Source organism: Myotis myotis, unplaced genomic scaffold, assembly GCF_014108235.1.
Source record: "Myotis myotis isolate mMyoMyo1 unplaced genomic scaffold, mMyoMyo1.p scaffold_m19_p_11, whole genome shotgun sequence".
Taxonomy (NCBI): domain Eukaryota; kingdom Metazoa; phylum Chordata; class Mammalia; order Chiroptera; family Vespertilionidae; genus Myotis; species Myotis myotis.
In genome coordinates this window covers 14,476,087-14,498,776 of record NW_023416315.1, presented here as the reverse complement: position 1 = coordinate 14,498,776, position 22,690 = coordinate 14,476,087, and the positions used below count along the sequence as shown (strand labels likewise).

The window sequence follows — 22,690 nt, the reverse complement described above, 5'->3', positions numbered from 1 at the left end:
ATTCCCAGGTGATTCTAATGTGCAGCCAAGGTTGAGAACCACTGCCTTAGAGTGTGACCCCTCTTCCATATAATAGTAATTTATGTAGCTGAATGCCTTTTGGAGCTTACTCCCTCTCCCCCCCAAACTGAACCATTCTAAGCTTTCTTACTCATTCCTGGTAGTTTCATATTCCCCCTAGTATCTCTTGTCTCTCACTGCTCTAGTAAGAAGGTAGGCAGATTGGGCACCAAGGCAAGACTCTGTTCACATCTGTTTTTGCATTATAATAAAGTGTGCAATTAAGTGTAAACTTTGGGGTCAAATTCTAACAGAATTCTCTCCTTTCTGCTCAGAGAATTTAGTGGTCATATGGTTCAAAATGAGTTAGTTACTCAAATCTGCTGCTGCTATCGAGCCTTCTGGTTCCATTGTTTTGAGTGGGGATTACATGCTTTTGTTTTGTTTTGTTTTTAAATTAGAATCAGAAGGAACCAATAAGTAACTCATGGTAATAAAGAAATGGAGTCTGAAAGGCAGTGGTTATTAACAGAGCAATAGAAAGACTGGAAAGAGAAAACATTAAGCTAAGGAAACAGCACCAAGTGCAGGTATAAAACAACAATGCCTCATGCAAATGTAAGAAGCTGTGTTATGGATAATTCAGGGGAAATTACTCTGAAAACAATTGTGATTACTGGAGCTTTGGGTTGTGGGGCAGGGAGAAATACCTGGAAAATGAAAAGTCACCTATCTTCCTTGTTGTATCTTTAGCACCCAGCACAGCACATATGTAAGAAATACAACACTGGCCACACTACCCAATGTTTTCAGTCAAACTATTTCCGTGACTGTGTCACTTCCATGCCTCAGAAGCCCCTCTGTGGCGGGTCTGTGGCAGAATTTGTGGGGAAAGTGACCTGACTGAAAAGAATGTATAGGGCATGGGTTGGCTACAGTTCATCTGGCTGCAGAGAGGTGGGAAAACAGAGAGGTGGGTCCCAGTTGGACAGATCTGAGACCACCCTTGAGGTGTCTTTTACATTATTGTCTGCCAGCTCCTGCCCAACTTCTGGTCTCCACCTTGTCGACTGGAGGCAGCCTAGGAGTTAGCCAGAGGCAGTTCTGTGGTCCTAACGGGGAAGTGTCTCGGAGTCAGTACGTGGTGTGTGTGTGTGTGTGTGTGTGTGTGTGTGTGTGTGTGTGTGTGTCGGGGGGGGTGGGTGGGTGGGTTAAGGGGCGGCAGCACGTCCGCTCTCCCTTGGCGTGTCTCGCCAGCACCCGCCTCGCTCCCCAAGCGCTTTGCAAAGATGCAGAGGTCGAAGCACGTTGCTGTGCGGGGCTGAATGCTCCGATCCCGCTTCGCGCGCCCTGTCCCTAACACCAACCAGGATCCCAGTGGGTGTTCCCGTCCCCTCCCGCGATTCCCCTTCGCCGGCTCCAGTCCCGCCCGCCACCTGAGGGGCATCCCAGGGTCACCGAAGTCCTCCTCGCCCCGGGGCACCCGGGCACCTGGCGGCGGGACCGCGAACCGGGAGCGAAGGGGGAGGGGCGGAAGGCGCGAAGCGGGGTGGGGGTGCGGGCGCTCGCGCTCCACACTGCCCCGCGCGGGGTTTCTCGCCTTCAGCTGCAGCAGCTGCAGCCGCGGAGGGGAGAGGGGCGGCGGGTGGCGAGAAGGGCTGGCGCCCCGGCCAGGAGGGAGGAAGGGGGGCCGCGGGGCTGTGCCAGGGGAGCCGGAGGGGTGCTCGGCGCTCCCCCGCCCTCCTTCCGGGAGCGAGGATGCGGACTCTGAAACTGGCGCTGCTGGGCTGAGGCGGAGGCACGGGAGTTGCAGCGCGCGGCTCGGTGAGTGTGTCTCCTGCGCGCGGAGAGGCGGGGGAGGCGGAGGACCGGCGCCCGAGGAGGCGGAGGGGAGATGCCCGGAGCCGCCGCCGCCGCGATGCTCCCGGCTCAGGAGGCTGCGAGGCTGTACCACACCAACTATGTGCGGAACTCGCGGGCCATCGGCGTGCTGTGGGCCATCTTCACCATCTGCTTTGCCATCGTCAACGTGGTGTGCTTCATCCAGCCCTACTGGATCGGCGACGGCGTGGACACCCCGCAAGCCGGGTATTTCGGGCTCTTCCACTACTGCATCGGCAACGGCTTCTCCCGGGAGCTGACCTGCAGGGGCAGCTTCACGGACTTCTCCACGCTGCCCTCCGGCGCCTTCAAAGCCGCTTCCTTCTTCATCGGCCTCTCCATGATGCTCATCATCGCCTGCATCATCTGCTTTACCCTCTTCTTTTTCTGCAACACGGCGACCGTGTACAAGATCTGTGCCTGGATGCAGCTCACCTCCGGTGAGTGCGCGCTCACCTCCGCCGAGGCGGGGGACCCCCGGGCGCCGGAGCTGGAGGGGCGGGAGTGGGAGGGGCCCGGGCTGTGATCGCTGCTGGGGGCCGAGCAACTTAATCCGCTCAGGCGTGGGGATCCGGGGTAGCTGGAACCCCGGGAGGCCGGAAACCCCGGGGTTCCCGGACCCGGCGCGAGCGACTTGTCTTGGGGCTTTTGAGAACCTCCCAAGAGCGGGGACGCCGCCCCTAAGGGTCCGCCGGAGGCAGGGCGTGCGCAGGGCCGAGTCCACTCCGAACTGAGAATGGGGAGAAGCCGAGTTCAGGGCGCGCACCGAAGCCCCAAGGAGGGGCTGGCACGGCGGGGCGGAAAGCCGATTTGGAGAGGTTGCCGTGGAAGGAGTCAGCCTGCGCTGCCCGTCTCCGGGACGGTTTCTGTCGTTGGTCCATGTGTGTGGAATGGTGGTGGCTGGAGTGGAATTGTTTCTCTCTCTGGTCCAGGCAGTTACAAAAATGTTATCATGCATCTGGAGACGAATAAATCCGAGTTGTTTGGGGTTTGACCCTTTTAAGAAAAAGGTAGCTTAGAGCTGTTCCTTGGCAATTCCCCGAGGTCAAGTCTTGGGTGTGCGTCCTTGTCAGAGCACAGGTGCTTCCATTCCATCTTTCCACGGAGAGGGGTCTTGAGAGAATCAAGGTCTCATTTTTGGGAAGTGGCTTTAGGAAGATGGGCAGAGAGGAAAACCTGTTTCATTAGCATCACTGGTCACTCTTTGCCTGTTGGGGATAGATGGTTGTTAGCTGGAGAATGAATATGAAAGTATTTCTTTTTTTTTCCTTCTGAGCATCAAAGTTACTTTTCACCCAGAAAGGATGTGGTGCATTTCCTGGTGGCTTTGGAGAGTCATGAGACAAAACTGACTTCTTTCTCTACCTGCCATGGAGCCTATTCCCTCTCTGCCAGCCACCTGGGGTGCCCTGCCTCTGCAGGCAGAGTCCATTCTCAGACACCTGACACCCTCTTTTTCCAGCATTGTCGCGGTCCTTTTGGTTTTATGGATGGTCTGGCGTGGAGGGACCAAGGCCATCTCAGGCAGCCAATTTTTTCTCATGTGTATTTTGTTTTATTTGATGGCGTTCACACTTCAAAGATGTTACCTTCAAGATTTTGCAGTTATTTCTAGGCTCTGGAAGGTTTTCTGGGGAGTAGGGATTTGACCCCTGAGTTTCCCAGAGTGTCCTAGAATGAGAAAGTCTTTAAAGGTGCTGGACAGGAGAGATCAGGTTCATGATCTTATATTGGCAGTTTGATATAAGAGAAGCTTGTGGGAGACTCAACGAGAATGGAAGTATGCGCTTTGTAATAAGTTTGTATGAGCTGCATGTGATTTGCCATGAACTGTGAATGTGCCCCATGTGAAAGGCAAGAGAAGAGCACCAGTAGAGGCCCCCCACACACATACCATTATCCTCCTGAAATGTAAGAGTTCTCTGCTTTGCCTTCTGTCCTTCCATTCGAAACTTCTTGAAGCATCCCCGACACCCCCCACTGTTTTCATATATAATGTAAACTTTTATGGCCATTTCACATGCAGACTAACCTTGACGTTGAAGACAATAGGACATGAGGATGCAGGTGTTTTAGAAAAAGAGGTGACCCTGTGCAACTCATTTTAATTTTTCTAAGTTAAATGACCTATTTAGACTGGTGATTCAAATTAGATTGATTTTTAAAGGTCTGACTGTAATTTGCAAGTGATTTCTCAACAACATATTTCTAAATATTTTATTTTAATCAGATTTTTGTACTCTAAACCAAAGGGGTTTTCTAAAAATTTCTTTTAAGAAGAAAGCAAGCTATCTTTGGAAAAGAGTTACCAGCTTTGAAGTTAATACAAACTGCAACTATTACAATAGTTTTTCCTTCCTCTTCCTGGAATAGAATACACAAAAATAATTTGTTCTGCGGTAGTGAAACATAATGTTTTTTTTCTAGAAATTTTACATAAATATACTACCTTGTTTCCTATATGTCAATGCAAAATGTGATGGTAGCCTTTGTACTAAAGATGACACAAGGACATTTACTTCATTTTTGGAATGGTATAGGTCCTTAAGTTCTAGACATACTTTTAAAATCCTTTATTTGCAATTTATTTGATATTTTATTTCTAGATAAACCACAGAAAGACATAACTTTATTAATGAAGTATATTAATTAAAAAGAATGGATAATGACAATGGGGCAGTTAAGAATCAGTCAATTATATCCACATATTTTTCTGAGGAATGGTTTACAGAAGATATTTATGAAGAATGTCATATTTAATGTGGTTTTGTTTTTTTAATATATTAGATAATGTATCTTATTTTATTATTTTTATTGATTTCAGAGAGGAAGGGAGAAGGAGAGAGAGATTGAAACATCAATGATGAGAGAGAATCATTGATGGGTTGCCTCCGCACACCTCCTACTGGGGATCGAGCCTGCAACCCGGGCATGTGCCCTTGACCGGAATCGAACCCAGGACCCTTCAGTCCGCAGGCCGACAATCAATCCATTGAGCCAAACCTATAGGGCTAATGTAGTTTTGTTTTTAAATCTCGTGACACTAACAAGAAATTTAACATAATGTATTATAAGTTACTTTCAAAGTTTAGTTTCTAGCATTTAGACTATTCCTTTTTAATGTTAAGGAGACTTTTCATACTTTTAACTGTCCCAAGGCTAACTCAAGTGTAATGTGCTAGCTATGAAAGAGACTTAATGTACCATTTGCTCTTTAGAGACTGTTTAACTCTCATTGAAAGTCAAGTGATTAACTTGTGTATTTAGTTATGTAGGCATTTTAATATAGTAGTATCATTAATTAAAGTCAGGCAGAATATAAAATCCCATATGAAATGATACACGAAGGTGATGAGGCAGGAGATTTTCTTGTGGCAATACAACATCAAGAATTATTCTTTTTCTGATTCTGAACAATAAACTAGAAAAAGTACTTAGTTTATTGGACCTGACAATGCTATTGCTCTTCTATATAATTAACGGTGCTATTATGAACATCTGCCGTCTTCCTCTTGCTCTCCCCTCTAACTCATTATTAACCTCAGTGGAGTGAAACTTCAGAACTAGGAGCTAAAGTCGCACTACTGTTGGATATGGTCGTATACTTATGGGCCATGCCTGATATAAAGACTGACGACATAAAAATAATACATGTGCTTTCAGGAACAATCCAGAAGGAGGAGTATGGTTTCCCCGTTTCTCCTTTCTGGGCATTGGGCAGATGTGCTCTTCTTTGACGTGTCAGGGAGCCCGCCAAGCCTGCTCAAATGGGTGGCCCTGTGTGTGTGGAGTTATGATGCCTGTGCTCTGAAAAGGGAACAAGGTTGGGATTTACTCAAGTTGCAAACTCAGCATTCAGGACCAACGCCAGTTCTTAGCAATGGCTGATGCTGAGCAGTATGAGGAAGCAAGATCTTGCCTCAAAGAGCTGCTAATCCCTCCCAAATTCAGTTACATAATGACCATTTTTTGGGGGGTGGGGGTGAGGGTGGGGAAGGTTCCCCTGCCAGAGTACTTTAAACACTTCCCCAGATGCAGAGCAAAGAATGTATACCACCACTGAGGGCAGTTTTCATTTCCTAACAACACATTCTACTTTTAAGAATATTTTATTTACTAAGTCAAACTTATAGGGAAATTATTTGAAAATGAGAATTTAGAAACTGGTGGGGTTTTTGTTTGTTTGTTTATTTTTATGTCATGTGACAGGAATATGACAAAGAGTAGAGGGAAAATACATTAATGTGAATGTCAAAACATGATTTAAAAAATATTTTTACTGATTTCAGAGAGGAAGGGAGAGGGAGAGAGAGACAGAAACATCAATGATGAGAGAGAATCATTGATTGGCTGCCTCCTGCACGCCCGCTACTGTAGATCGAGCCCATACCCTGTGGTGTGTGCCATGACAGGGAATTGAACTGTGACCTCCTGGTTCAAAGGCTGATGCTCAACCCCTGAGCCACACTGACCAGGCAAAACAAATGATTTTTATAACAGTGAGATTTTGAGTGACTATGTGTGAAAAATGACAGGATCCATATAACTCATAATATATACTATCAGTTGATGTTTTTTCCTTAGTGCAAGGCTGCATATTTAACAGCTTTTATCCACTGTGAGTGTTAACAAGATACTTATATACTTCTATAAATCATAAATACATACACACATACTTACATACCTAACCAGAATGTGGTATCAGATGCTTAACATGAAACAGTTATTCAGTGGCTGTTGCTTATGTATGGTATGAGGCTCTGACCCAGTAAAAAAAATCCAGATGGCCAGGTCAGTATATTACATTTTATGTGCATACCTTAGGAATCTTTCAAAGTGAACAAAATTTAAAAAAAAAATAAAGAAAAAGAAACAGCAGAGCATATAGCTATAGTTGCAGTATGTGGCTCAACGCACTTTTATGTGTGGTGCAGTGAGATAAACTGAGCAAAGAGGAGTAGAAAGAACTTCAGATCACTGGGAATCGACCAGCCACCTCTTGGTGCATGGGATGACACTACCAACTGAGCCACACTGGCCGGGCACTAGGGGAATTTTAAAGTGTAATTTGCATAATAGATTTGAACTTTGGGGGTCACTACCAGCTTTAATTAATATGATTTTTCTTTATAATGAGTAAACTGGAATTTTTATTGGATACGAGGAAAGACCAAGGAACTGACCTTTATTCTTAACAATAACAAGAAAATAATAACAATGGAAAACAAGAGGCTGGTGCATTTAGCAAATAGTAGATAAAATATTTGATGACTTAGACATAAAGCTGTTATGAAAAGTCACTGAGGCATTTGAAAAAAGAAATAAACCAAAAACAATCTTTTCCAGAATGCTAAATGTTCACATAATTAATATCATGCAGCTCTCAAATTATAGCCACGATTCTATGACACTCCTACTACACAGGATCATTGTACCATTCATAGTTAAATTGTCCTAACTATAATCTTGAGCACATTTCTCATCTCTTTTCCTAAAGTAGAACAGAAAAATGAGTGGCTTACAAAAAGAAGATAAATAAATTTTTGATCAGTCTAGACATGAATCTTATTGAACTTCTCTTGGACAGGATGAAAGAAGAAAGCAAACCTTTCTGAAATAGAGTTGCTGGCATGAAACTGTTGAATTGGTCTCACAAACCTGGATTCTGACATCTTCTCCAGCCTAATAAAACCAGGTCTCCGGCAGGGTAGGGACTGTATATATGTGTTTCATAGGAGAAGGGATTGCAAATGACAGGCTGAGTGAAGTTAGTCTAATTGCATGAAGTCTTGAGATTATGGCTTATCAATGAAAGAGCTAGCGGAAGAATAGTGAAAGGTAGTAAAATGAATGATAAATAATAGTTGATCAGGAAAGATTTCATGCATAACTTAATCAAGAGTATTCTCCATATTTTTTTTCCCTATTAGAAAAGAATGGCAAACCGGAGTTTGAAGGGAACTCACCTTTAGCTTTAGTACCGAATGCGTCGTAGGCCCATTTACTTAAGTGTCTAGAGCAGTGATGGCGAACCTATGACACGCGTGTCAGAGGTGACACGCGAACTCATTTTTTTTGGTTAATTTTTCTTTGTTAAATGGCATTTAAATATATAAAATAAATATTAAAAATATGAATCTTTGTTTTACTATGGTTGCAAAGATCAAAAAATTTCTATATGTGACACGCACCAGAGTTAAGTTAGGGTTTTTCAAAATGCTGACACACTGAGCTCAAGGTTTGCCATCACTGGTCTAGTCTTGAGACTATCTGTGCACATAGTCTATGAGGGGAGTGCTCTGTACAGCCCCCTTTTTTTGTTGTTTTAATGAAGATTAAGAGTGAGACATAAAATCAAAATCGGAAATGTCTATTATCATTGTCAGAAGGCTCAGTATTTGAAAACCAGCTGTGAAGAATGACAGGGATTAGAAGAGTGACACCAAAAATAAATGAAGGATGAATAAAAAAATTGGAAAAAAATTCAAGGTGGAAAAGCCTGTGGAATTTGATAACATCAAAAGCCTGTTGAATTTGATATAATCAATGCTTAAAAATGCATTTACACAGGACAAGCAGAAAGCTGGAATGCGTATTACAGTGCAAAGCTGTGTGCAAATCTCAATTACCAAGAAAGAAAAATTATGGCTCCACCCCCTTCCCTCATGCTGGGAGTTATAATGGATTCTAAGATCAAGGTATTCAAGGGAGAGATGATTGAACTTCTTGTATGGTAGATGGGAATGGAGGATTAAAATAAGCAAACCTAAGAAAGAAAGATCATTGTAAAATTCGATAAAAAGCGTTCTATAGTTTCTCTTTGGAAATCTAGTTACAGATTGTGAAGCTAAATTGATTTATAGAGTGCGTTTAGTGGGGAAAGGGAACTGACAATGAGCACCTAGGGTAAATATATTTACAGAACATTTTAAGAACATGTATAGTATAAGCTAGATTAATTGAATTTATCTAAGATTCAGATAATAACCAGGGATATTGTGGATCTATGGAATACCAAATATTAGTTAACTGAATATTCACATTTTAACCAGTTAACTGGACAAGGTGTAGTACTGACTAGTTGGTATTTTTTTGAAAATCTTTATAGGAAAAGGAATGCTGTACTGCAGTGTTTTACAAATATAGTTGGTGACACTTTGATGGGTCCTGATATCAATTCAGTATGTAAGTGATCAGCATTAAAACTTGGATTAAAACAAAATAGAACATATGAATATAGATAATAAGGGTTTTATGAAACCTTTATTTCCTAAAATATTTATGTGTGTGTGCGCGCACTGGATTGCGATGTATCATGTAGTACTTACTGTGGGCTGCAGTCAAAATATTTGAAAGACACTAGTCCAGAAAAATGAAGACATAGTATGAATTTGGAAAAATAATTTTCTCTTTTCTGGAAAATTGTGAAAGTTTTGTACCATTTTATAGGTAATTTTATATTAGAGTGTAGAGTAGGTAAAATATATGTAGCCAAAACAATTTGAGACATTTTGCTTTGCTTTTCTCACCTCCATTAATGACTTTTATTGCTAGTACGCCCCAATTAGATTATGGATTTATTGAAAAGAATTATTTTTCCAGGTGTGATTTTATTGGGCATTCATGCTATAGAAAATGGCATGGTCCATCTCTGAGCAACAGTCTAGCCAAGCAAACATTTAAACAAGTGCCAAATTGATATTGACTCATACACTTTTATAAGTTGGGTGGATGTTAAAACTTACTTATAAATAATAATGGTAAATACTATTGAGGAACCACTATTTGCAAAAGCTTTAGTCTATTATGTTTAACCTTTACAACAATCCTACAGGTTTAATATTATAATGCCCATTGTTGAGGATGAAGAAATTGAAGCTTAAAAATTGTACTCAGACTCCTGCCTTGGAGTCTGAAAGAAATTAAGAGTCTTGCCAAAATTACATCTTGGAAAAATTGAGACTAACACACATCCGATTCCCAGTGCAGCACTATTTCTACCACTTTCTTTTGCCTCCCAACTTAATGTACAGTTATTTAGTATAAGTCTTCAATATGCACGTTCACCATTCTGCATCAACGTGATACAGAAGGAAGGGACTGCTATTTACAGAGAAAATAATTGCCTACATGTTTACCAGATTTCCCTCTTCCAACATGCTTAGGTGTGACAAGGTACTCCTCATCCCATCCTTTCCAGTTCCTGAACCTAGAGCCTGTGTGGTTCTTTGCCCACACTGTCCCCTTGGTTATATCTCTGATCTCATTGCTTTCAATCTATGACTGGGAATCCTACAGGACAAGGGCACATGTCAGCATTAATGGCTCTGTATCATCTGTTGTGTCCTGAATCAAATGCAGAAATGCTCTTAATAGACTTGCTTATTGATGGTGGTGGTGAAAGTGGTGATGGTGGATGGGATCACCAAGTCACACAGAAGGTAATGATAGACCTGGCAGCTTCTGGAGGCATCAGAGTTGGGAAGTGGTTGTAAGATTTGTGTCTTGGCTTGGCCACTTATTGGTTGGATGACTTTGGGTAAGTTATCTAACTGCTCTTGACTTTTCATGTTATTTTTCTAAGTCTTATGTAATTGTATTCAAGATACATACAAAGAGATTACAAGTCACGGATATTAAAGATATCATCTGTTAACCAAGTGTTTCTGAGCATTTACCAACAAAGTAAATGTTGGAAAAATAAAAAATAGAGTAAAATTAAAGCAGAAGGCAAATATGGTATAATCCTAGACAAACACATAGATATCCAGAGTTAGAGTTCCTCAATATAATGACCTTAAATAAAATACCTATCTTCTGTGTTCTAGGATTATTGAATTAATCCATGTAAAACGCTTAAAAGTGGAGCTGGCACTCAATAAATGTTAGCTATAATTACTGTTATTATTAATGCTGCTACCATTAAAGAGAGCAGGGCTGGAGGAGTGATTAGTATTCAGAAAACTTAGTAGACAGAAAGATCAAACTCACAATATACAAGTTAAAGGATAGTTTTGTTTCACTACTTGTATATGCCAGACCTGTCTTGTTCTGAGGATCAAGAAAGATAATGGCTATGGAATCATTTTAGAATTCACACAGTATTGTATAAATGCCATTGTGATTTCTATAATGGACATCGTACATTACTAACAAACACCATATTCAGCTAAGGGTTTAATTTTGTATTAACAGGGTTTAGCTCTTCCATTTTATTTGTCTAGAGTAATGACTCAAAGTAATAAGAATGTATTTTTTAGATAATTTTAAACTGGTTAATAATTTCAACTGAACAAACTTGGGTGGGTGAGGGGAAGCCATGTTTTAAAGGCATTGTGAGCCAATCTTTTGATTATGTTAAGACCTAAGTAGTTAGGCATTCTTAAGTTCCCCCAAGTGATGTGGAAATGCCTAAATTATTTTTTCTTCACAGTTACCAAAAGCAAAATGGAATATTCTCAATATGTAATAACGTCATATAACAACAGGAACAAATCCAAAGCAGCATTTTTTCCTGACTGTTTTAAATGTAGCTGTAATGTTTTGAAAATGGTTTCTCAATATTACATCTGCGAATCTTTATTTTTCTCCCAAAGCAAAGAAAGCAGTGATTTAAGATTCTCCGATTTATGCTCAAATGACAATCATATTGCTGTTTTTTATTAACATGCCAATTTCTGTAGCTTTTCTAAAGAAGCTTAAAAAAACAAACCCCATCATTGCTTGTTATTAAATTTTCATTTCAAGTTTAAAAACATCAGCTTATTATAAAATGAGAGTATCAGCTATTACTACATCTATAACTGTGACCTAAACCACTGGATTGAAAACTGAACAAATGAACATTCTCTGCTTTACCTATTACCAATGTCCCTTTTATGGCGAATATCCAGCGTTGATGTTGACAAGAGAACTTATGAACTAAGTATCTTGAGAGGTGCAGGTGCAGAGATGCTGGTGAGCGCAGCGAGACGGTCTCCCCCATGCGTCCTGTAGGTCATGGTGAACAGCTCTGCTCTCTTAGACCTTTCAGTCTCCTGGACAGGTCTCTCCAGCAAGACGAGCGAGGATGGGGAAATGGGCAGATCCACCCCAAATCTTAGTTCACTTTGCTGAAGACCCCTCCATTCACTGCAGGATGGGCTCTAGAGGGAGCTCCAGCCCTGTCATCTTGTGCTTCTCAGAACGTTGCCTTTTATAGGGTCAGGTCCAGAACCATTTTCACCCTGACAGTACTTGTAACATTTTAGAGGATAAAATATGAAGCTTGAAAAAGAATGAGAAAAGGGATTTATCCAGAACGCATGCAGTAGGAGGAAAGCTCCTTTTACCTACAAGGGAAAAGCCAGCTCCTCCTGTAACGCATTGCCTTGATGTAAATTCTTTTAATTAGTCTCTATTACTTACCTAACCTAGGAAACTTTTGTGACTTGCGTGGCCTGCATTTTTAGAGGACCCATTGGCATGGTCTTCCATTGGAACATTTTGACTTGTTTCTTAGCCTGGAGATGGACACTTTTGTATAACTTGGACATCATTGGAGAATTCAAAAGAAGTTGAGGAATTCAGAACTACAGGATTCTAAACAGCCATTTGATCTTGGTGGCCATAAACTATGCATTATAATTGCATCTCTGCAGCAGCCCAAGCATGTTTGCAAATGAAAAAAAGTAGAGCTTGAAATTCCATTTCTTGGGAAACATTAAGGACTTTTCAGAATTTAAAAATAATATTTACAATAACTCAGAATATGGACCCCAACCACAGGCAAATAATGTGTCATAGGATCAGAATAAAAAATTGCATCTCATCTCATTACTAGCTCCAACCTATCTTATTCGAGTCTCCATTTCCTTAAAAAACAAAAACAAACAAACAAAAAAACACACCCAACAATAACAACAAAAAGAAGGAATGAGTGACTGCTTTCTTCCTAGCTGTTGCAATTGGGCACAGTTGTACACTGTCACATAGCTTTTTGTCAGTAGAACCCACTTGAAAAACACACAAATTCTGTTCTTTTTTTTTTCCTTTCAAAACATGGGACCTCAGCTCAGTCTGGTTTCTATTTTATTTTTTTGGGACCCTGAAGTGCAGAAAGTTCATTAGAGAAAAACTTCCAAAAAGCACACTTTCCGGCTTAACATCAAGCCTTTATTTCCATCTCACACTCAAAAACATTATTTTTAACCCTCACAAAATGTCCCCCTCATTAACCCCAGTGCCTGACTCTGGCCCCAGTGTCTACTGAAGTGTCTGTGCCTGGACAGGCCAGAAAGCCAAAACCTGTACTGGTCCTGCAGTTCAATACAGCACCCTAGCATTGCTGTGGGACTCTTAGAAGATGAGGACTGATTAATGTGCATAGAACAAAGGAGAAAAGTTCTGCAATCAATATGAGTTCATTCATTTGACAAGGGCTGTTCTCTTCCTTTGTGCACTGTTGAAGAATTGATTTCTTTTTTTACACAAAAGCTCTAGAAAACCAGCCTAATGACTGAGAGGTGGTCCCTAAAACTAAAGTTTTAATGGTGTTAGATTTATTCAAGTAATAGAATGAATCTCATATATGATTTTTCCTTCTCCAAGTTTCATGATGACATGAGAATTTATTCTCAAATGTGTAAAGTATTATCTGTTTAGTGGAGAAATATGACTTATATGAAGGCAAGCTTGAACTTGTACAATGAAAGAGAAGGTGATTTACATTTCTATTGTAGTTATGTTACTTAGCCTAGCCATCATTCTGATTTTGTTTAATATTTGCAAAATGAATTATTTCAGTTCATTTCCAAACATGTGATGAATAACATATTTTACATTTTATGAATAATATATTTTACATTTGTGTGTATGTGCCTGTGTGTGTGTATAGTGTAAAGAAGAACAATAAAATGACCATTTGTATGTCTGCCACCCACTTTCCTCATTATATCCACTCAGACGTAGCCACTTTACTGAGTTTTGTGTTATTAGTCTACATTCCTTATAATACTAATGCAAATATACATGTAATGTGCATATATACATATAATATGTACAGTAGTATACCCATTCCTGAGTAACACATTCTTTACTTTTGGTCTTTCTGTTTTTAAAGGAAATGCTTTTAATATTTCACCATTTAGTATGACATATGGAGTAGATTTTTTTCAAATACTATTTATTACGTCAAGGAAGTTCTCTTATATTCCTACATTGATAGGGAGTTTTTAGATTGTGAATATATGTTGAATTTTATTGAATGCATTTTCTGGATCTCTTGTGATGATCAAATGACTTTTCTGAATTAATATATATTGATAATATGAATTATAATGCTAGATTTTCTAATGTTGAAATAATCATGCATTTTAAAAACAACACTACTTTGATATACACTGTGAGTCTCAGACTCTAATATTTTATTTAATATTTTAAAAAGTATTTTCATGAGTAAGGCTGGTCTTTTTATTTTTCCTTTGTCATACTGTCTGTATCTGGTTTAGGTATCAAGATTATATAAGACTCATAAAAGTAGTTGAGAAGCCTCTTTTTGAGTTTTTGAAAGCATTTATGTGCTATTGGAATAGTCTGATCCTTTGTGTTTTATAGAATTATTTTATAAAACTGGGTCTCATATTTCTTCGTAGGAAGATTTGAAACTACTGATTACAGCTGTTTGATGGTTATAGAGTCATTCAGATTTTTAATTTCATCTTTAGTAAATTTGTAAAGATACATTTTTCTAAGAATTTTTCCATTTCATCTACATTTTTAAATTTATTGGCATATAACTGTCCATACTATTATAAGCATATAAGTTGTAGATGTCATCTTTGTTTTCTTTATATCAATTTGCTAAAAGTTTGTCAGATTTATTAGACTTTATAAGAGCCAATTTTATCTTCGTTGTTCATCTCCATTACCTTCTGTTTCATAGCATTAATTTTTGCTTTTTATTTTTATTTCCTTTTTTCTGTTTGCTTTAGGTTTATTCTCTTATTCTTTTCTAATGTCTTAATTCTTTTCTACTCATTATTAGCTGCTACAAACTTATGGAAAACTGCTTATATAGAGTGAGACTTTTGAAGACATCATCATTAAAAATTTGAATTAGGAATTGCATGTAACCATCTCAAGCATAACCTAAAAGGAAAGAAAATAGATGTTCATGAAAGAAAGTTCAAGTTACTTGTTAAAATATTTACAAATATTATGGTGGCATCGTTTATACAAAGTCAGAATATTTAATCTTGAATGTATATCCAATATATGTGAAATTTAATATTCTACTTTTCTGATACGAAGTAAATATAATAAACGTTTTTGCAAAGTTTACATATAGATGCTCCCAAATACTCTCCCATTTATTCTAGTAATTGCTATTGTAATAATATAATTTTTAAATGTGTATCATGAAAAAGATGAGTAGGAACTCTAAACACTACCATTCAGTTGGTGCAACCAAGGTCAGTGTCAACTTTACTGTTCAGCTGTTACTTTGGATTCTTGCTCTGTCTTTTTTCTTACCTCTAAGGATTTCTCTCACAATGAGCTCAGCCATGTGTATTAAAAAATGTTCTGGATATTTATGCAGAATTTCGAGGTGTTCTATTTGAGAGGGTTTGTTTGTTTGTATGTGTGGTTGTTGTTTTTTGTCACCTGATCTGCCATATTGCCTAAAATGTAAATCCATGGATGATATTCAGTTCACTTGCCACATAAACTCTAAACTTCAAAGTGCCAAGTCACCAACTTATGTCATTGCTAAAAGAGGGACAGGATCAGAAAAATGTGGATTGATGTATGCAAACTAATTATAATTTCTGAACCTACTATTCAAAACTCATGAATCTCCCACAGTGAGTTATGTCATATTTTTCTAAGCTGGACTATATATTAGGAGCAAAGGGATGAAGGACTCCACTTTCAATGGCATATGCATATAAGGTAATTAATTTCTTTTAGTTTTAATATAAAAATACCAAACAAAATCACAGAAATACTGTAATTTGGGTTCTCAGTCTTTTTCAGTCATTAATTTATCATTACTTATTGGGTGCATATGATGTGTATTTGAGAAGATCGGGAGACTGAAATACTTTCTAATATTTAGGATCGCTTCGTGATTGGTCTTCCTAGGTTTGGAAAGAATTTTGTATCACTAATAAGAAACGTGCGGAGGCAGCTAGGTCACAATAGGTAAGTGCATAAGCTCTGAAACATCTGGGTTTGTGTGGTGGTTGCTTCATTTACAAGGTCATTGTATGACCTAGGGACAGTTTTTTAGCCTATCTGTGCCTTAGCTTCCTCATCTGAATAAATATAGTACCTATGCCATGTCTGGAACATAGAAAACACTCACAAAAATTTGGTATTAGCATCAAATCATCATCGTTGGCATCATCATCATCATCATCACTGTAGAAAGGCAGTCCCAGAAAGAACAACAACAATGTAAAGGACCTAGTAGGTTACTGTTCTATATAAACCCCCTATGACCTCATTACTTTATTTCTCTTTTAATCTAGAAAAGAAATCATGTACATTTTGGAGCTGTCATTTCATTGCTACTCCATTATTGTTGGGCGAAGCTCTTCCCATTCTAGGTTTGTGTGGGGATTGATAATAGTGAGAGAAGATAGAAAGTTGTGGAACTTCCTGGAGTGGGTGCCCTTTGGGCCTTCTTTTTGGGTTGGAGATGGGATCTGTAGAATGATATCAATAGGGCTCACACAGGAAGTATAGTCCGCAATTGCAGCTCCTTTTGATCTTCTTACTGGAAGCTTCTTGAGGGCAGGGGTCATGGCTGTTTTCACCACCGTTGTACATCTCATGCCTAGGATGCCTGTTGTAAATTTGCCTTATCTCCCAATGTACTAACTGATGCCACAACTCAAAGCTCTATTCTAGGAACTGGTATAAAGACAAATTCTCTGCTCTTTTTAGAGAAGGGGTCAACATAGGTGATTTCCCCACAGAGTCAGTGCAACTGAATATCTTATTATTTCTGTGTGATTTAAACTCTACTGAAGAAAACAGGTTTTATTTTTATGGTTTAATAATTTTGACCTTAACACAAAAAATAAAAATGTTAGAGAACCAAGTAGACACTAACATATTTGAGTATAAACTTGTTTTCAAATAGATTATTATCCAAAAGAAATTCTTTTAGTTCTCAGCCTTAAAAGTAACAACCATACAATCAGAGTAGAACAAGGTGGGAAGATCTAGAGGACAAAGGAAAAGACAAAAAGACAGAGAGCAGTATAATTCAAGGAGCTAAGCAGATGGGACTGGCATGTGACAGAGCAGCAGTAATCTTGCGCAGTTTCCACTGTCCCTGCTCCATTTATGTACATTTATATAAAGGTTGCAAGAGAATGATCAGGTACCATCCAATCAGGGAGCCCAAAAACCTTTTTGTTCCTCCTTCCCTGCCTCCTTCTACTTCTTTGCAAATTTGACTTGACATTCAAATTCTCTGGGAAGGAGAAAAAGCATGGAATTTATAAATGAAAAACAAACAAACAAAACAAAACAAAAAACCTATATAAGTAGGGAAAGAACATTTTATTTGGAGGCTAACAAAAAGACAATACAAAAAAAATTAATTCAAGCCTCCTTCAAAATACAATAACATCAATTTGCTGATTCCAAGGGCAGTAATAAAGTGGTGTCACAAGATATATTTCTTAATCATTTTTTCTTATAAAAATTGTTTTATCTTTTTCACTGTTGTGAGGTTGTTGTTTTTTTTTTAAATTAGTCTTTATTGTAGAAAGTATTATAGATGTTTCCTTCCCCCCGCCATTTACCCTGTTCACTCCATCACTGTGGTGAGTTTTTAAAAATCATAAATTAAACCCTCAGATATAAGAAAAATATGTAGAATCTTGAGTGCAGTTGTAAAGTAGGTACTGAAAGCTGGGTAACAGTGTTGGGAAATGAATTATTCTCTATGGTAAACTCCAGACATAAATGGAGTCATTTCATGATATTGTTCAGTTATATTGTTCACAAGGTTTCTTTAGGAAGATGCTCCTTGTCTTTGATTTTGAAATGACTTTTTGATCTTTCGCTGCTATGGCAACTGCTATTTTATTAGAGTTACATTGATAATCAACTAAAATTGTCAACTTGTTGGCTTGCTACTTTAGATTTCCTTTATATTTATTCTATTTTCTGACTTATCACATATTTGATATAATCTTACATTTTGTTTTTATTTTATTTATTTATTTATTTTCTTTTAGTTTTTATCATGTATAGTCAGGTTTTTTTTTTTTGTTTTTTTTTTTTTTATTGCTTAAAGTATTACAAAGGGTATTACATGTGTCTTTTTTTCCCCCTGCCCTTGTAATCTTACATTTTGGAAATGCCTATATTTCCTTATGTTTATTTATATATTAGATTAATATTGTTGTTATAGCTAAGGATTCAGTGTTATTGCAAAGCCAGCTCCTTTTGCCCACAATAGTAGCATTTACTGAGAGTTCACTATGGACCAGGTACTGTTCTAGTGTGCTACATATGACCTCATGCAGTCCTCATAAAATCTATGGGTGCTATTTATTTTTCTTGTTGTTAGTGTTACCATTTCACTGATGAGGGAATGGAGGCACAGATTGATTAAGAAATGTTGCCAGGACTATACATCTAGAATTGTGCTGTCCAATCTACAGTAAACTCTGGTCACGTGCGACTATTTAAATAAATTAAATGGTATTATTTAAATAAGTTAAATGGCATTAAAAATTTAGTTGTTCAGTCACACTAGCCACATTTAAAGTGCTCAATAGGTCCATGTGGCTGGTGGCTTCTTGAGGGCAGGGATCATGGCTGTTTTCACACTAGACAGTGCAGAACAGAGCATCTCTATCATTATGGAAAGTTCTATTGGACAATGCCGTTGAGGAAGCAATATAGCGAAGCTTGAACCGAGGTGGTGTGGTTCTAGGATCCATACTCATACTACTACATGGAACTAACTGTCTTATTCCCCTTCCTCCATTAACTCTAAAGGGACTAGCATTGAGAGTCTATGAGTTGAGGTTAACCTGAAGGATAAAGGGCAAGACAAAAGACTAAAGCCTGAATGGGATATTCATTCATTCATTCCACAAATCTTTACTGAGCACCTGCAGAGTGATAGGTACTGTTCTAGGTGCTGTTGATACAGCATAGAACCAAACACAGATTCTCTGACCTCACAGAACTTACAAACACAGATAATTAAATACATAATATGTCAGGTGATGATAAGTTCTGTGGAGAGAGCACAGCAGGGTAAGGATGATAGGGAGTGCTGATGAAAGTCTCTCTGATAGGACAGCATTTAGGAAGAGACCTGGGAGAGAGAGAGGAAACACGGAGAAGTGAGAGGAGAAGCCAGGCAGTGGGGACAGCAGTGCAGAGGCCTGAGGCAGAGGTCTGTGAGGTGAGCTCACACGTTCAGTGCCACACAAAATGGCAGGTGTCCACAGAAATTCCCTCTCTTTCTGATTGTCGTATCTCATTCATGTGGCCTTTCTTGACCATGGTGGGATATCCCCTTCTTTCCCAGTTCCTATATATCTTCGTTTGTGTCATTAAAGCTGATTGCATTTTCTCATGCAAATATTATTAATTTTGTCATTTTCAGACTTAGAACATAAAGAAATCTTAGCAGCCTTCCATGATTGTCTTAAAGGGATTTACAGGATCATATTTATTTGAAAATTCTTTCTGCTTTTCATGGCCTTCTTTCCCCAATAAACAGAAACTAGCTTACCAGTTCAGAAGTTACTATATGTAAAGCCATGCTGATAAAATTATTTTTAGAAGAAAATTAAGATGAAAAGAAACTAAATCATGTTCTAAAATTTTACTTTTAGACTCAAGAAATAGTCTTATGAATTTAATTGTTAATTGTTAATAGTTTGACTAAACATAGAGACAATGAATCCCATTTTTGAGTAAATTAAAATTTTATTTATTTAGTGTTTTATTTTATTATTTGGGGTCTTTTCTGGTTCCCTGTACACCCTTCCACTTCCCCCAATTACCACACTGTTGTCTTTCTCTCTTTTTTAAAAAATATATTTTATTGATTTTTTTACAGAGAGGAAGGGAGAGGGATAGAGAGTTAGAAACATCGATCAGCTGCCTCCTGCACACCTCCTACTGGGGATGTGCCCACAACCAAGGTACATGCCCTTGACCGGAATTGAACCTGGGACCCTTGAGTCCGCAGGCTGATGCTCTATCCACTGAGCCCAACCGGTTAGGGCTTTTTTTCTTTTTTGCTTAATCCCTCCACCAATACTCCTCCTTCCCCCAAGCCATCTGCCTGCTCTCTACCTATGAGTCTGTCTCTATTTTGCTTATTAGTTCAGTTTGCTCATTAAATTTTACTTATGAGTGAAATCATATGGTATTTATCTTTTTCTGCCTGGCTTATTTCACTTAGCATAATGCTTTCCAGATCCACCCATGTTGTTGCAAAAGGTAAAATTTTCTTCCTTTTTATGCCTGAGTAGTATTCTACTGTGAAAATATACCATGTCTGTTTTATCCACTCATCTACTGATGGACACTTGGGCTGCTTCCAAATCTTGGCTGTTAAAAATAATGCTACAAGGAGCATAGGAGTGCATATATTCTTTCAAATTAGAGTTTTGGGTTTCTTCAGATAAATTCCCACAAGTGGAATTGCTGGATCATCAGGCAGTTCCATTTGTAATTTTTGAGGTAACTCCATACTACTTCCCACAGTGACCTATCTGTATGTCCACCAACAGTGCACAAGAGTTCCCTTTTCTCCAACAGTTGTTTGTTGATTTATTGATGATAGCCATTCTCATAGGTATGATATCTGATTGTGGTTTTAATTTGCATTTCTCTGATGATTAGTGACATTGAGCATCTTTTCATATATCTATTGACCATCTGTATGTCCTCTTTGGAGAAGTGTCTATTCAGGATCTTTACCCATTTTTAAATTGGATTGTTTGTTTTTTGGGGTGTTGAGTTTTATAAGTTCTTTATAAATTGTGTACATTATCAGATGTATTAGCGAATACGTTCTCCCATTCATTGAGTTGTTTTTTCATTTTGTTGATGGTTTTCTTTGCTGTACAAACACTTTTTAGTTTGATGCAGTCCCATTTGTATATTTTTTCTTTTGTTTCCCTTGCCCAAGGAGATAGATCAGAAAAAATATTGCTATGAGAAATGTTTGACATTTACCTGCCTATATTTTCTTCTAGGATTTCTATTTCTAGTCTAACATTTCAGTCTTTAACCCATTTTGAGTTTATTCTTGTGTGCGGTCTAAGAAGGTCGTCTATTTTCATTTTTTTGCATGTGTCTGTCTAATTTTCCCAACACCATTTATTGAAGGGACTGTTTTTACTCCATTGTATGCTTTTGACTCCTTTGTCAAATATTAATCGACCATAAAGGCATGGGTTGATTTCTGGGCTCTCAGTTTTATTCCATGAATCTATATGCCTGGTCTTGTGCCAGTACTGGGCTGTTTTCATTATAGTGGCTTTGTAGTATAGTTTGATATTAGGTAGCATGATTCCTCCAACTTTGTTCTTCTTTCTCAAGATCTCTGTTGCTATTTGGGGTCTTTTGTGGTTCCATATAAATTTTTGGAATATTTATTGTAGATATGTGAAATTTAAAAATTTAAAGATAGCAACTACATTGACTCCCCATAAGGATACATTCTCCTTCTTGTTTGCCATTAACATTAGGAAAGATTTGACTCATAAGGCAATACCTACAAATTTCCATGCATCCTCCCTTCATGACTGTGGCACTGTTCTTCCCTAGGTCTCTACATCCTGTAAGTCTATGCATTCCTTTTCTCTGTTAAAAATCTAGTACAACTAGATCACTACTCCCTTTTGCTTGTATTTGTGAAGACAAATGAATTACTAGATGTAATTATTACTTTTATGTTTATATTCTAATCATTTTACATATGAAATACTTTACAGGTCAAGTTCTTAGTGTAGTACCAAGTCTGTGATAAGAATTGCATAAATGTGACCTGTTATCATTATTGTCCCCAGCACTCTAATCCCTTTCCCTGCTGAATTTAAGCAGGTCTTGCCTCAAAGCATCCTACCGTTCCTTGTAGTCCATATGTCTCCCAGACAGTTGAGACACAGTGCATGTCTCCTTTGGTGAGCACAACTTCCCCATCTAATCCTCCTAATTTTCCCTTAATATTGGAGTTCCTGTACCCTGAATACCCTTTACAATCTTATACTAGGCACTGTTGAGATTTTGCCTAGTATTCACCAGAGCATTTTGTAATCTAAAAGGAGGTAGGAACTTAGGGCAGAGGATATTAAGCCTGATTTCCAGGGGGGCAGCTTTCTCTCCTTTTCCCCCAGTGTAGGGTGAATCATGTGGGCCCCCGTCCAAGTCTTCAGCCAAGAGTCTGGGTCCAGTAGGTGTAGGTGGGATCCAGATAGAACCAGCCGCTTGCTCCTGGCTAATCTTCCAGTAACAGTAGGGCCCCCCATTTAAAAACAGTTTAGAAAATCTCCGAGTGGTAGGCTGAGAGGGTGACTCTCCTCTGTTGCTGGGAGGTGCCAGCTTTCAGTGGGGAGCCTGTGAGGGCGATGCAGAAAGGCTGTTTTCCCTCCACAGCTCCGGATGCCTCAGATGCTCTGAATGGATTGAAATGGACTGATTTCTGTTTACAGTGTATTTATGAGAATGCATTAAAAGCTCTGACATGTTCAGGAAACCAGGCATTTTGTTCATTTTATACCTATCTCTATATCTATCTCTATATATCTATAATGTGTATATCAATAACACT

At 38.8% G+C, this 22,690-nt stretch overlaps 1 protein-coding gene across 3 annotated transcripts in view; it reads left to right on the top strand.

Annotated features, from left to right (window-relative positions):
- The first annotated feature begins 1,655 nt into the window (after window positions 1-1,655).
- The window catches only part of LHFPL3 (LHFPL tetraspan subfamily member 3), a 466,692-nt gene continuing 445,657 nt past the window's right edge, over window positions 1,656-22,690 (top strand). For all 3 annotated transcript variants that reach the window (XM_036327590.1, XM_036327589.1, XM_036327588.1), the window contains exon 1: window positions 1,656-2,321. In XM_036327590.1, the coding sequence (XP_036183483.1) occupies window positions 1,895-2,321 (427 nt within the window). In that variant the 5' untranslated portion in view covers window positions 1,656-1,894. The remainder of the gene's footprint in view (window positions 2,322-22,690) is intronic.